A 16,700-nucleotide genomic window follows, 5' to 3' on the forward strand; every position below is an offset into this window, starting at 1 on the left:
TCGTACTGCATGATGGATTCATGAGACATCAGTGGTTTACTGGCTTTGATTACTGGCTTACATTTAGTAACAGTTCAGTTTTCAGAGCATAACTTAGTATTAATTAAAGGGTCTTTTAATGCACCACTCTTATGTTACGGCCATGATTCTGTTCAAAAATAGGAGTGCTGTATTAAAGCATATCGACAGAAAGTTTAGTGGAAGGAAACAGTGTGCTAAAATGCATACTAGAAAGACGTTGCGCCTTACCCACAATGCCAAAAGTACCGACAATCCAGTTTAATGACCATGGTATCACTGTGCTGACTCTAACCTTTTTAGTATTTCTATGACGCATTTTCAAGTGAAAGATTAGACACTTAAAGCCGACAAGCTGAATGGGAATATTAAAGTAACCTGGGCTCCATTATCACTTCAACAGTCCCTCAGGCTCACAGCTTCAGTAATTCATGCAAAAGAACCCTTAACCAAGCATTTCCATTATGTTTCAAGAAGCTGACATTTTTATCGCTGCTTCTACCATATTTTTCCTTCCACTACACTTTCCATTAGTTTACTTGGCAAATGGACTCTGGGTATACAGACCAAAACACAATGTTTTCCTTGGTCTTTTCTCATTTCTGACAAGCTAAATTTGAGATTTTTCATTAGATGAAAGTCATAACCATCACAATGTCTTAAAATATATGCCTCCCGTTTCACTTTTTGAATTAAAATCCTGAAATAATAAAAAAAAAACCTGTCAACTATATTCTAATTCTCTGAGATGCACCTGTAGACGCACTACTCATTTCTCCACCTTTTGGCTCTGAAATCCTGGCGTGTAAGTAATAAGAGGAGCACAAATTTAGTCCTGAGTGGCAAACTTCTCCTGGCATCCGAGAGAAGAGCTCTTTAATAATTCAGAAATCTTCTCCCAGGCCATGTATGAATGGCTGACATTGTGAGCAGACGAACCAGACTCTGACATTATGTAGATGTTCGTTCCTGCTACCATTTTCTTCCACAGCTCTTGTAAGGGCGTAAAAGTGCCACCGTGAGTGACAGTTTGGTGTGACACTTGCGAGGGGAGGAGGAGTTGTGAATGTGTGCATGGAGATGGGCGGGTGGAGGTGGGGAGGTGCAGCTGGATTAATGATGTGCTTGAGCAGGTTCACAAATGAGAAGGCCCAATGTTTGTTTCCAAGGACAATGTGGTATCGATCTGTGAGGTATGGCCCTGATTGGAAAACCCAGGTTACCCTTTGTCCTTTTGTCTGCATGGAGCACGCACACACACACTCGTTTCACACATACACACACCAGCAGAACCTCTACCACCTGAGCTCTGCACATGTGTCTTGTTTCTCCCAGCGGTTTCATAAATATTAACCTGAAGAGACTCGTCTCCTCTGTCCAGCTCTGGGTCCAGGTGCTGAGGAGATGACTCCAGGCTCTAATAAATATTAATGAACTGTGGAATGATGATTGATTGACCCCACCACTGACTGGCCTACATCACACTTGACTGCCACTCATGTTTATTCATTATTTGGAGAGAGAGCGTAAAGAGACGGAGAGAGAAACTGAGAGTGAGGAGAAAAGAGTTTCGATTGCGTGGATGAGGGGGGGCATGGAGGAGCTCAGCGTTTTACAGCAGGGTTACGTCCGAAGGTTAGTGATAGATGAACGAACCTCGGCTCTCTCCCAGGGTGAGCTCCTTCCCTCCCCACCCCCCCGTCTTCTGAAATGCAGCTGTGGTGAGGTTATAATTGAATCTCCCAGGGCTGGTAATTCTCCCAGGTAGTGCAGAGGAGAGAAACGATACTTCAGAAGAGCTTTAGTTCCCCCCTCTGTTTCTAAAAGAAGAAAAAAAATATATATATATTTAAAGCATTTTAATTACAGACACTGTTAACATTGATTTGGAGAGCGGTGAAACAGCATTTAAAAGCATTGATCTTTTCCAAACGCAGTGAGGGATCTGGCAAGCGGAGCAACCCATAGATCACGAACACGTTTCTCCGGCGTCTGTGTTTTCTGTGGCGGTTGACGACACTGTGGGTTTAAATGTTTTAATGCAGATTGTGAAGAGCTACGATTTGCGTTTAGATTTTAATCGTCTTCACTCAGAAGTGTACATACACCCATCATGATCATGACTGTCGTCATTATTTGAGGCTTTGATTCATTTATATGAACGAAGCTTGACCATTGATAATAAAACCTGCCGAACCCTAGTAACAGAAAATGTCACTTAGCAAGATGATTAGATCCTGACATAATTCTGGTTGGATAATCCACCTCTCTTTTTATGAAATAATTGCAAATCAAAATTTGTCTGCTTGCTGACTTGGATCCACCTTTTAGACATAAGTTAAGTAGATTTTCTTTTTGTTTTTGTTTTTTATCATTTGGTTCAACCCTGAACACCTAATTGTGCTCAGGTTTCAATTTTTTTGCTGTTGATATCAGGGGAAATGTAAACATTTGAAGGTAGCCTTTCTACTAAATGTTCTGTCCACTGTATACAATACAGCTGTATGAGTAGCAGTGAAGGATCAAAACAAATGCTTTCAATCAGGATGTAATGTTCATTAGGCTTAAACTTAAAGCATTAAAAGGCCCGTTAGATTTACCGGCTGCTTCAGATGTCAAGCCGTCACTGGATTCTCCTTTAAAAGCAAAGCAAAGCTAAGACACACAATCAATAGCTTTTGCAAATTTAATCGCCTGACATTTTTTCTTCTGCGTGCGTGCCAGTTTCAATATAAAGGTTTAGCCTCACATATGCATCTACCCTGCAAAAGATCAGATCCTCGAGATTTAGTTGGTGTAGAAAAGTGAAGCGTTGTGCGACTTTTTCATGTAATTAGTTTTGTATGTCTTGAAAGGTCTGGAGTGACGGGTGAACCTGTGGGAGCCTTCTTCAATGCCAGTCCCCCGTTCTCAACTTAGCAGTTTACTCTGTCACAGCTCCCCTGAGAGACAGCGGAAAAGATCAATTATATCTCTGTTGACTTTTGTGCGATGATGCCTGTCAGAGAAGCTGAGCTACAATCTACAAAAAAAATAAAAAAATAAAAAACGCTTCTAATGAAAACAAACTGTAATAACCTTTAAATGTTCACCGGAGTTGAATACGTTTGTCAGAATGGATGCTTTTATAGCTATCTGATTTAAGAAAAAAAAAAGTTGTTTTTCCCTTAACCTTGCTCCCTCACTGATATGAATGAAGTGTACCATCTCCTGTCAAATATGGTGAAAGACACCGCCTCGGAGACCTACTTTCTGTCAATCCTTCAGCACCTATTGCTTATCAGGAATGACTATTACATCAGGTAAGTTCTGTTTGGCTTTTACACACTGCTGGCCTTGTATTGACTGATGACCTGGTGAGGCGAGCTCTCACTCTGCCTCTATGACTGCAGATACAATACCCACGAACCCATCGTTCTCATTTCACTCTCACTTTTCCTTAACAGACGTCCATAAAATGTCCTCTCTGGGCTTACATCTGCCATTTCAAAAATGTAAAGGAAATTTTGAGCTATTAGCTGCATTGTCAATCACAGCAGGCCCAGACATCGGGCTAATCAGTGGTCGGCAACGTTTTGATGCCTCTCTGCTCCTAAACACCTGAATCAAAAGGCTGAATCGCCTCTTCGGCATGTCAGCAATTTTTGTAAATGCCTTGTCGTTACCCATTGATTAGATTCGGGTGTGCTGGGGCAGAGAAGTGTCTCAAGGTTGCAGGACAGCGGCACTGCTAACTATTATTAGCGTGCAGTCTGATAACACTGCCGTTCTCTGTATTTTATGTTTTAGATGCTGCAGCAAAATGTTCACTAAAGGAGGCTGCACTGTGCTGTTTGTGTGACTGATTTTATAACATAAATCTACAAAAGATCAAATAAACTGTTTATTTTTTTTTGTTTTGTTTTGTTTTTTTTAATTGACATTAGAATATGAGAGCTTTGTGGGTGAGAAACCTCCAGTTGAAATCTGAAAACTTTAAAATGGAACACCTAATTTGTTGTATTTACACAACTTACCAAACTTATGAAGTTTGGCCTGGTAAAAAGGTTGATTTTTATCCGTTTTATAACAAACGGACAATGTTGAGAATGAAGTACAAGATGATCTCTGTGAGAAAAGGCTTACCTGGTAATCCTATGTCTTATAGAAGAATAGAAATAGAACTTCTGTAATAAATCTTATTCTGAACTATAACGTTAGTTGCTTATTTACACAAGGCAGCATTGTGTCAACCAAATTATTCGTATACTTTTTCAATGCTTTTTCTTTGTTTTTCAAGTTCAAAATTGCTCTGGTTCTCCCAAAATGAAATTAAGTTTCTTCTGACCATCCAAGTTTCTTCGGAGTCGTGACGAAGACTCTGTGTCGGCCTCTAACTGAAGACTGTCGCCAAATGACACGACTGTCATGATATGCTAACTGCTCAATTTCTGTGCAGCAGAGACAATATTATACAGGAACATGTCCTGGATGACATCAGGTGTTGCCAAGCACTGCTAATCCACATCACTTGCTTCTGCCTCTCCTTTTCCCGCCAGGTGTCTCTGACACTCCTCCATGGGTTTTAACTGTAAACCCTCAGATGATACTTTCTCTTCCTCTGTACCGTTTTTCCGTTAACTTTACTCAATGGTAGCCTGAAAGTTACAAACCAAAATATTGTTTGTATTTTGTCCTTTTTTCAGTCACTTCCTCCAGATTTCCACCTGCTGCAGCTCGAATCATTATCTAGGACAGAAGTGCTACATCACTGATATCTGTATGTTAAATTCTGCAAGTTTGAAGAACTCCAGCCAACACCCTTAATTGGATGAGTGTTGGCTGTGTTGCACAGGAGAAAGCAGTCGTTTAACAGTTGGTGGTTCTTATTTGTTTGCACTGTCCGAGTGATCGTTATCAGGGGAGCCGTTTCAGTCAGGACATCGTTTTGTTTTGTCGAGAATTAAGCCACTCTGAAACCTGCCTAATGTTTGAAAAAGCAGATTAGTCAGTGACTGTAAAACGAGAGGGTGACTTATTTTAATAGAGAGGCTCTGATTAATTTCATGCTGCGTCAGAACTTTTTTGCAGAACTTCGGCTTACAAAGAGAAAGTTGGAAGATAACTTGAGGATGAGAGGAGGTGGATGAATTTACTAAAGACAAGTTGCTGTCCCCTTGGAGGCATGAATAATGCATTCCTCATCTATTCGGAGGAAGTGAGAAATGGAATTCACATTAACCATCCCTGTCTACCTCTGCTTCGTTGTCCACGTTCAGCTCCTTCAGGCAGAAGCATGAAGGGATCAGCTGAACTGCTCATGAAAAATAATCTAAAGTTCTTTCAAAAGATATGTTGTGAGTTTCTTTTCCCTTCAACCGTCCAAACTAATGCAAGTATGAACTCAGAACACAGACATTACGAGTAGAAACGCATCATGAGTGAGACATTTAATTCCCTGTGCATCACAGCTGCAGATTAGGGAAGATGGAGAACTAATGCAGTGCAAGCGGGTTTTTAAATAAATACTGTATTTCGATTTAAGGTTGGATGGGGTGAGTGTGAGGGAGAAGAACTCCGAATCCAGACCAATTTACGAGAAACATGAGCTTGTGTATATTATTTGTGTCCACTATGCTGGGCTTTTTCAAAGTAGTCCCACCCTTCAAACTTATTTCTATGTTCTCATGTTGCAGCTACAAAATTGAATGGAGTTTTGAGATGTTGTATACTAAAGCTTAGAGTGGCTTAATTCTTGACAAACGACCTATACAATTACAGCTTGTTGAGTGCGTCTGCCAGCTCTGCATTTCTAGAGATGGAAATTTTCAGCCCAGTTGGACTTTGACTGAGCCATTTTTCATATAAACGTCCTTCGATCGAAACTATCACTTTGCACCCTCTTGTAGTTGTAATGTTAGGTTTTGTCATTTCCATAAATATGACTTTTAATATAATTTTCCTGATGAGTTTTGTTTTGTGATTTTCTCTAACAAACCTCTTAGGCGTTTGCAGAGCAGCTGCATTTATACTGGGATTAAATTAAACACAGCAGGTGTCTGCTGTGTCATCTCAAGGCAGTTTGTTGCCTTATATTTTATATTTAGTATTATACTCTTACATTTCTCGGCACGCGTCTCAGATTTTTAGCATGTTTTGAAAGCTGTATATCTTTTTGTATGCCTTCTCTTACCCAGTTATTTACATATTTGTGTTGATCTGTTGCATAAAATCCAAATAAAATGTACAGATGTTTTGTGGTTTTAACGTGACAAAATCCAGAACTTTTACAAGGAAGTGTATTTCCTATTTTCTTTTTCATCTCACTCAACTTTCCATGTGCTGCCACTTATTATTTTCAAATATATCATTAAGCATTTGTTTTTTTTTAAACATTGCAGTCTTCTAATTATGAGTGAACCCGCTATGTCTATAAAGTCTCCAAACAAAACATAAGTTGTATGTTTTTTTTCCCCCCCTTCAGGCCTGGGTTTATTTTTGATAATTAATCTTTCCTTGCAAGTGTAATGAATTGGAACGCATCGAACCCACCCAGCAATAACAGAGCAGATCTGCTCTTTTGGAGCCTGGTGATACGGGGATTACACTGGTTATGTGGAGCAGGGCTGGATCAAGTGGCTGTGAACCACAAGTTATCACTAGAAGAAATGAAGGTGCCACAGAAAAAGGAGAAGTTGAGGATGATACTGGGGACGTGTGCTCGCTTCGGAAGCCCAGGCCTGCCCACTGTGGAAGGGCCCTGACAGTTCTGGGTCACTCTCTCCGTCTCTAGTTATCTCCACCCAGTCTCTATCTGCTCGGCGGCGGTGGAGGATGGAGGACGAAGGGGAAAATAGTGTGGCTTATTGAGATAATAATGTGGTGTGCATTCATGACAGTTGTAAGCCGAGTCCCCACGGTGCTTAAGCCATGCGGGGCGACGTGTGAGCTTTCACCAGCTTGTGCCAGTCATGAGTGGGTGAATCCACCAGCTCAAGATTAACGTGTGGCATTTCATGCTTTCAAAACAGCACACCTAAATAAATGCTGGTTTATACTTATTTACTTTGGCTGAAAATTTCTCGTTTTTTTTTTTTTTTCTTCGTCTTTTATAAAACAACATTCGTGTGTCCTGCCCACTCACAAGGTATCACAGTGGAAAAATAGACTTTGAAATTAGCTGTTAAACTTAAAAGGGCAGATATTAACTCCGTTTCATTTAGTGTTTGATGGCAACGAAATGCTCTGATGTTCCTTTTTATTTTCTCGCTGACATATTTTGTTTATGTGCAGTTTTTGGTGTTTTTGGACAAAATTAACCCACCTGGCAGCAGACACTTTGTTCACAGCTCTGCCTGCTGTAATCAATTATCGCATTTTAGCAGCCGTAATGCTTCCCCTCCTTCTCGCTCAATGTTTTTCTCGCAGAACCAACAGACAGCCAAGCCTTTGATCAGACTGAAGTCCTTATCTAATCCAAGTTGTCTTAAAACCTCAGGCTTTTAGACGTCTGCGGTTATGAATCAATTGGACAATCTAGAGGAAGCTAAAAATATTAAACTCCAGCATATTTGTGTATGAAGGTGGGTCTTTCACTGTCATCCACTGGCGCAGCATAACAAAACACATTAAAGTGTAGTTGTTTTTTCAATTAGGAATTTAAGGGCGACCAGAGAGACTTAATCGACGACTGTACTTTGAATTTATTTCTGTGCCTTTACCAACAACAAACTGACTCATTTCCTGTGATTATTCAATCAGATCGCTGTTTTCCAGATGCTAATGGATTTCTCTGTTAGTAATTATTGAAGAATGATTCACTTCAGATTTGTCTGCCCAAACATTCACGCACATTACTTAAGTAGCTTAGTATCACTCACCAAATCATCTCTGGAAAGATATGAAGCATGGCGAGGATGTATTATATGTCGATTCTGTCAGAACTTAAATATCACTCTGGTTGTTGAATGCAAGGACAATTTTGTCTTACCGTTGAGATTAAAGTTAATATTTAATGTCGCCCATGATAAACATGTGTATAGAAAGGCCCAATTCACTCGTTCACTAATTTTCAGCCACATTTTTTTTTTTACCATTTTGTCCCTTTTTTCCCTCTTTTCTACTTCAATTATACACATGAATGTTGCCATATTGTCTTTCTCTACTTTCATCTTGTACCTAAAGGTTGCCATTTTCTATGTATGACTTAATCAGCATGTTTCCTTGTCTTACCGTTTTTGTGAAGTGATCGAGAGGATAATGCTTCCTTGTCAGTTCATGGTTACACCAGTGGGAAACGAGCAGTCATGCGTCATATCCACCTTGGCCAGCTTCACATTATACTTGTATATTACTTTATATCATTTAATATTCATATGTGTCTGTAGATATTACATTGATGATTTAGTCAATTTCTGAAAGCTTTCCAAATTTTTTCTCCAAGTGTGAGGTCACGCCACTACAACAAAATATGTATTTTTTTCAAAGGTTTCATACATAGAAAGCCACACATTAAAACAATAAATAGACTTTTTTTTAACCATTTTTTGACTATAAAAAGTTGACTTAATCCCATTTCTGTTTTGGTTTGATTGGATTTATTAAAATACAGACTCGTGTTTTTTGGACTGTAAAGGTAATTATTTTTCTTGCATGTGGTGATTGTAGAAATTTGCTGTTGAAGGCTTTTATTTTTATATGTTCAAGTGTTTTTTATGTTTTGAAGAGGCCCAGCAGGAGACATCAGTTTGATGTCTCAGAACCCTTTTATGCACTTGAACAGTGAAGTTTAGTTTTAGTATAATAGGCTGTTGTCAGGGTGCCTTGGCAGACAGTATTTCAAACATCTGCTACCCAAGATTAAAATTTAACTTGCAAAGTAGATAATGTTTACCTACTGGAAGAATTAAAAAAAAAAAAAAAAAAACAAGACTGGTTTTCAGATTTAAACATCAAACGCTGGCCTGTGTCAGGGTTAAAAAATAATTACTTCTCAGTTTGGAGCCTGGCTTAAGATGGCATTGTATTTGCTAAATGTCACTTGCAATTAAAGTTGATAATGTTACACAGAAAAGGTCACATAGCAACCTGCGCGCTGGCGACGGACTTTCAGGCTGATTCACAGTCCATGTTTGACGACGCCACGCTCCCAGTCACACTCCCCACTGCCTGGCATGTTTTCCTGCCCATTGTGCCTTTAATTACACACATTACACTGATTAGATTTACATTTCAGTTTTTACGGTCGCCCTAATTGGCAAAGAAGATTGCAAATTACGCGAGGGGGCAGGCGTAGCGTTGGCGGCCGTCAGTCACCTTGAAATGGACAGACGATCGCGTGGTTGGTTTCTGTGTAGCCATTAATCTGCTAAATTTAAGATAAGGGTGAAGCAAGTGATCAAATTTAATGGTGCACCTATTTTCTCCAGCAGCAGCCTTTTCGACATGGCATTTTGTGACCTCTACTTGGATAAGGGAATCATTTGTGGTTAATTAGCCTCGTGGGGTTTGTGTCACTCATATCTTTCATGTGTAATTGTTCTGCTTTGTCTCGTGACCTCTCTCAGACCTCAGTACTACAAGGTGATCGAGGAATGCGTGTCTCAGGTGGTTCTGCACCGCAGTGGGACGGACCCTGACTTTGGCTACAGTAAACGATTGGATGTGGACTTCACTCAGCTTATCGGTAACTTTTCAACTGCTTCATACTGCAAATGTTGTTTATGTGCCACCTATTGTTGGCAAATGCTAATGCTAATACTTTTTGGTACTTGTGTTGTATTCTTACTTTTTGACAAGGCGCTATTACTAAAGCAGTGTTTAACTATAGTGTTATTTTTACACATGTAAATGCAATAGGAAGTCTTCATTTTGTTCTTTCAATTAAAACATTTAGTTAAGTTTAACTTACTTAAATTCAGTCTACAAAAAATGAGAAAAAAAAGGAACACTGGCCTCTACAACCAATAGCACTTCATGTGTTTTTCTTCACAAACTCAAACGTTTGCAGTTTAAATTGAAAATTGTTTGAAGATCCAGCTTTCATGTGACTCACTGAACTAATAGTTACCTGTATAATCAGAGAGCTGCTTCCCGTCTGTGTTGCATGGAGTCAACTGACCTCTGGCTCCTATAAATCGGCATTTCAGCCCAGGATGATCAAAATACTTTCCACAATCTCTCTGCATTCCTCTGTTTTGCCTCAGAAGCATCACTTTTATGTCCCTTGTCATGTTTCAAGTGGACCAAGGTCGGAAAATTATGCTGGGCACTTCATCATACCCAAACTACTGGTGTTGCTTCCTCCTGGTCGGCCATGTTTATTTACTATGAACTCATGTTTAATCTCGACAGGTTTACAGAGACCTCCCATCTGACATCTCAGTGATGTCGGAGCACTAAGATGCCTTGTTCCTCTAAACAATGTGTCCATTGACCCATTTTGCTCAGATTCTGTTAGAGGAATGCTCTACAACCAGCATTTGCTGACTCCTTAAATAACATCTGTTCGTTCACAGCAGAATGGCCTTTACAGTTTGAACTCCACACTGTTGAAGCACTTTCAATTCACAACAACATTCAGTTGATGTTGCAAATGTTAAACCGAGTCAGATATATAAAAATCCTGTTGATTTGTATTACTACACTACATCTAGCTGCACGTAAAAACATAATTCAACCACAGATTGCAATTTATCTGGTTGGTGTTGTTGGACTAGTTATTTTTTTTAGCATAACCGTATATTCTTTTCAAAAATCAACAGATTTACTAGCTAAACTCATTGGCTGGTGGAAAAAAAATCCAAGATTTCCAGTCTATCAGCATGCACAAAATGAGAATAAATTTAACAGTAAAGTGTGTTTGATTTGGCCAAATGAATCATAAAATGGAGAAGCATTTGCTTTAATTCAGTTATTTGTGTTGGTGGAGTCAAGCAGACAATGTTAATTTGAGCTGCATTGCCAAAGGAGATTTTTTTTTTCCCGCTGAAAAATAAAAATAAATTGACTTTGTCTCTCACAGTCGTGTCGCTAGCTTGTGACTTGCCAACAAAGGGTCATTAAAAGTTTCTAAACTTATCCCTTGAGAACAGATGCTGCATGGAGCTTTGTCTCACACTATGCTGAAGTTTAATAAAAAAACACATGGAGGGATGAAATGTGTCTTTTCTGCCCTTTTTAGACCTATTTTTAGTATTTTAGTTTCCTCTTTTAAAGCGAGTTGTCATCTTAAGCTGTAGTAATGATGGCAGGCTGCGGACAAATTGCCTTGATCCACTCACATTAAAACTTGAGGCATTTTGTTTAAAATGCATTTTTCCAGAGCCAAACGGTGCTTGTAGGTCATGAATCATGTGCACTTCCTCTCATTTCTCCACCAAACAAGCTCTCTCTGTCGCTTCAACACAAAAATATTCCAACCCCTTGAACATTTTTCTCAATTTGCTGCATCATAATACCAAAGTTAATTGTATGTTATTGGGATTTTACGTGATGCACCAATACAAAGTCATACATAACAGTGAATTGAAATGAGAAGGAAGTGTGTATTTTTATTTATCTAAATAGAAATTGGAAAATCGTGACAGTCATTTGTATTCAACCCTCTGCTGGTTGAGGCTTTCTGTCCCACTTTGCTAAAGCAAAATGAAACACACAAGTGGGAAATGTGTTTTTCTACCATCTTTTAAGTCCTACTTCAACATTCAGACTGAGCCAAATTGTTGTCGAACCCCCTTTTGCTGCAATTACAGCTGCAGGTCTGTTGGGGTACCTATCAGCTTTTCCACATGTAGAGATAGACAGGTTTGTTTTTTCTTTGCAAAATTCCTCCAGCTCAGGGTGATTGTATGGATGGCATCTTTCAGCATCAGGTTTCATCTCTTACCTCAGACTTGGGCCTGGAGCTTCACTGAGCCATTCTAACACTGACACACTGATAGACTTTGATCTAGGCATGGTGGTTCTGGCTGCTGCAAGGTGAAAGGTCTTTTCCAGCCTAAATATAGTTTTTTTTTTTGTTGTTGTTTTTTATATATAGCTTCATCTATGTTCACACCAACTCTGTTAGTTATGGTGCGAGCATGTTCTCCCACTGACGCTGTCTGGTGCGTTTCCTGGTCTTCATTCTGTTGGTTTGCTCACCAGTGTTCTCTGACAAGCCTTTAAAACCTTCACAGAAGAGCTGAACTTGGACTTACATTAAATCACTTTGGAAGGCTCCATTTACTGCTTTGTCGGCTTTTCAAAGCAATAGGTTGCCCCAGATTTTATTTATGGGTGTCAGAGTACAAGGGCTTGAATTAAAAAAAGCATGCCATATTTTTCAGATTTTTTCAGATGTAAATATAAGAGTCCATGTATACTGCTCAAAAAAAATAAAGGGAACATTTCACTTTAATTTTGTGTGTGGCTCCAAATCCAGGCCTCCATTGGTTAATAAATTTGATTTCCATTGATGATTTTTGTGTGATTTTGTTGTCAGCACATTCAACTTTGTACAGAACAAAGTATTCAATGAGAATATTTCATTCATTCAGATCTAGGATGTGTTATTTGAGTGTTCCCTTTATTTTTTGAGCAGTATTTAGATTTGCAAGCATTTTGTATAAAAAAACCCCAACAATAAATCTATAAAGGAAATCTATAAAAGATAAAAAGTCACAGTTTACCTATGCAGTTTCAGACTCTTTTTGGAGTCTTGTAGAGTGAAGCACATAATCGACGTTAAAAAAAATAAGTGGTTTGCAAATCTACTGTACACTTATAGTTCTCATTGATTTTTCATTTGCTACTTTAAACCTTACCTGTCCTGTAATGATCATGTTTCTATTCCATGCAATGTTTTCTCATACAGATGATGCTTAATTTTCTTTTATAGAAATCTGATCAAATTGCCATGTTCCGTGTATTCTTGGGAACCTTCAATTGCTGTTTGAAATGATTCCTTTTGGAAATAATGAGGTGCTTGCTAGCTTTCCTAGAATACATTTTGGCACTCTAAATGAAAAAAAGGTTCCTAAGGAACGCTCACAGCCCAGATGAATGACCCAAATTGGATTTGGATCTACTTTAAAAAGAAGACACCAGTTAACTTCGAAGCCTCACAATGAGTTAAAGATGCATGCTGCACCCTGAGATGCCTTTGAAGTATCTCACGCCCTTCTTGTCTTGCAGATCAGTGTGTGGATAAAGCCAAAGTTGAAGAGAGTGAACAGAAGGCTGTAGAGTACTCCAAAAAGGTGAGACATTAATCACTCAAATAACCCCCCCTCCCCTCCCTTTTGGTTGGCCAGCTCCCATCAGCAAAGTTTTTTCTTCCCCAGAGCTCCCAGACAAGCTATTGATTTAGCATGCCCCAATCAATACCTGGCTGTGACGCTACATGATCCGTATCAGCATTACAAGAATCGATTGTGATGTTCTGATGTATACTTATTTGTGCACAAGGTTGGGGAGAGTTAAGTTATGTGGAAAAGCCTTGATGTGATTCCGTATTTAAGGCCGGACCTCACTTAAAGGTTTAAACAGATTCAGTTACCGGCGGTTCTGTGAAATAGTGTTTTAAAACCTCAGATTTCCTGTGTTTTTTTCTTTTTTCTTTTGTCACACTGTGAATTGTCAGAATGTCACAGAAATATCAGGCAAAATAATTAGCCCCTAAAGATGACTGCATGTCATCTGAACACAAATGGCATTGAATTTCCGTTGTCCTTTGACTAGGCCATTCTGAAACAGTCATTTGCTGTTGCTGGTGTAATTATCATTTTCTTGCTGCATTTCCTAAGTGGACTTTAGCTTAAGGTCACTAACTAATGGCTGGACATTCTCCCTGATCAGAATGAATGTTTCCATCTACTAAGGCCAGTCCAGAGGTACTCCCTTCCCTGCTTGATAAGTGCTGGTAGTCTTGCAGTGCATGTAAGGGTCATTAGGTTCAACTTTTGTCTCCTCGGTTCACAAAATATTTAGCGGTCCATTGGTAAATCATTATTTTAGATCAGAGGTGTTTTTTCTTCTTTTATTGGCTGTGAAACTCTCAAATGGATGCATTGTTTGCCCAGTTTCTTTCTAATTATTGAGATATGAACTCAGTTAGTGAAATGATGCGAGACCTTCTGTGCTTTAGATGCTGGTCTGGGTTTTTCTGTGCCCTCCAGGACAAGCTTTCGTTTCAATCCTGGAGTCATTTTGGTAGGCGGATCACTGCAAAGCCGGTTTACTAGTTTTCAATAGTTAGTCACTGTGGTTCGCTGGAGGTCCCAAAGCCTAAGAAATGATTTCGTAACCTACTTTTGACTGATAGATGTCAATGAAATTGAACAAAGTTTTCCAAATATTTTTGGTTAATCAGTCATCTTGTAGTTAATTGAGCTTGTTAATCAACTTGTTACTCAAAGCAAGGTTTCCCTTCACAAATTAAATAATCACTTGGAAATATGTTTTTTTATACTCGGATTATTTTTGTTTGATGATTTTAAAGGTGTTGGTGTGACAGTAAATCATAAAAAAGAGAGAGAAAGAAATCTGCAACCGAACAAATACTTTTTCACTGCACTGTAGTAAGGCAAGAAACACAGTCTCAACTTCAATCTGACAACAGCAGGGGTCCTGAATGTTTTTTCTTAAGACTCGTGTCGCGGCGATCCACTCTGCTCCCTGCTGGGCTGGTGAAATCATTGTTGCGACATGCCTTGGTTTCTGCAAAGGTTAGAGCCATCAACATACGTGAAAACCAAGATCCAAACAAGAGACAAAGGGTGACAGGACTCCGGGGATGTAAGGGTTATGGATGGAAACGGGCCTCAGAGTGTGAAGTGGCGTGCTTTCTCTTCCCGTTGAAGCGCCCTCTGGTCGCTCTCCGGAGACAACCCCATGCTTTACCTTTTACCTACACGTGTTTGTTATCTACACGCAGACATTCTTGTTTCTCTTCTCTTGCAGTTTGATGAGGAGTTCAGCGCACGGCAGGAGGCCCAGGCCGAGTCCCAAAAAAAGGAGGAGAAGATCAAGGAGCTGGAGTCAAAAATCCAAACTCTGGAGACGCAGGTAAATCTCACTACTCTAGAAAACGGTGCCCCCAAAAAGTTATTTTGATCAAGTTGAGATGAAAGATATTAAATACTTTTCAAACATTCACACAAATGAAAATGTGTCTGAAAAATCATAGCATCAAGGAGTAATGGGACCTTGAGAAACACTTTGATTGGGTCAGAAGGATACCTTTTCACCCCACTTAAAGATGTGAAGGTGCTGTAAGTGGGAGTTATCATCCATGCAAGACGGCTTGATTTAATAAAGGGTCAATCTTCTTCCTAAGTTGTAGCTCTTTGTAAGCGAGAATTGCTCTATTGAAGCTTTTCCTATGAAATTCTATCATCGCAGAGATGGATTGCGTTTCTTTTCCGTTTCTTCCCAGGCAAAGCCCCCCCGTTCTGAGTACAGAAAATGACTGCTATTTCCCCCTTAACCCAATTTGAAACCCTTTTTAGGACTGCCTTGGGATAAAAGGGCAGTTTGCCTCTCTTCTTTGAGAATTTAATCTCAACCAGCATGGAGGGATGGTATTGCTTCATTTGTTTCTTAGATTGCTTTTTATCTCAAATTTTCATTTATTGTTGCTAATAACGATTGAACAAGTGAGCCTTAGTTTCTGCTTGAAGCAGTTTCTAAAATGTTCATCCTTACTCTTCACAGTTCAGGGTTTTCTTTTAGCTGGTCTCTTGACTAGTCATGCAATCAGTGTTCTTCCTCAACTTAACCTTATTCAAAATCTACCTGTCAGCTCCAACTGCAGATGAATGTGTAATGTGAAAGGAAAAACCTGGAAAGTCAAACTTTACTTGGAAAGAATGATTAGTTTTAACAACTCTGGCAAACATCTGAGATGCACCAATCGCGACTTTGGATTTTGTGAAGTTTTGAGCGTTGAGTATGGCTTCTAAATATTTCAGATTTCACTTTGAGAGCTATATTTAAGATGTAAGAGCAGCCCAAAATACTTCCTCTCATCTGTTTTTCATTTGGAGCAGAAGCAGCATCACAATATGCATCTGACGGCACATCAGATGCTGAAAATTGCTAACTTTGGCTCTTGTTCACTGCTGGTCACAGTAACCTGAGCACCTCATTTCTATGAAAACATGATTACGGTTCAGTTTTCCTCAGAAGTTTCCAAACATATTCAACTTGGGGGAGATAGTTGGATAAACCCCCAGAATATGCTGATGAGATTATATGAGCCTCTCGGCTCGGGAACTCTTTAGCTACGTTCACACAGCAGATCTTGATGCTCATATCTGATTGTTTGCTGAAATCCAATATTTTATTTAATTCTTTATTTTTATTTTTTTGGTGTGGTTGTTTATACTACTAATTAAATGCGAACACAATTACATTTACGTGTGAGCAATTTACAACCACAAAGTGACCCACGTCTGCAGAAGAAGAACGTTGACGCCACACTAAACCTAAAAATTTACAGAAGTAAAGAAAAGGACAGAGCCGTCTATGAATCAATTTTGAAGTTATTCAGCAGTGGAGGATTGTCACAAAATCACCACCACGAAGAAAGCTGTTTAAAACAAAGAACAGTCCAACGTCAGTGGCTTTTTTTTTTTTTTTTTTTTTTTTTTTTTTTTGGGTATTTAAAAACATTTTTTTGAGAGAGGGGTGGTTTTTTTTGTGGGGGGTTTTCTTTACAA

The 16,700-nt window shown here is 39.2% G+C and overlaps 1 protein-coding gene across 1 annotated transcript in view; it reads left to right on the forward strand.

Moving 5' to 3' along the window:
- The window catches only part of LOC106961172 (protein diaphanous homolog 2-like), a 256,445-nt gene that overhangs the window by 26,105 nt on the left and 213,640 nt on the right, over positions 1-16,700 (forward strand). The window contains exons 9-12 of the mRNA XM_015054721.1: positions 3,204-3,320; positions 9,564-9,682; positions 13,174-13,238; positions 14,941-15,045. Of these exons, the coding sequence (XP_014910207.1) occupies positions 3,204-3,320; positions 9,564-9,682; positions 13,174-13,238; positions 14,941-15,045 (406 nt within the window). The remainder of the gene's footprint in view (positions 1-3,203; positions 3,321-9,563; positions 9,683-13,173; positions 13,239-14,940; positions 15,046-16,700) is intronic.

The sequence above is a fragment of the Poecilia latipinna genome, unplaced genomic scaffold, assembly GCF_001443285.1.
Source record: "Poecilia latipinna isolate Pla-1442-1.1 unplaced genomic scaffold, P_latipinna-1.0 Scaffold1274, whole genome shotgun sequence".
Classification (NCBI taxonomy): domain Eukaryota; kingdom Metazoa; phylum Chordata; class Actinopteri; order Cyprinodontiformes; family Poeciliidae; genus Poecilia; species Poecilia latipinna.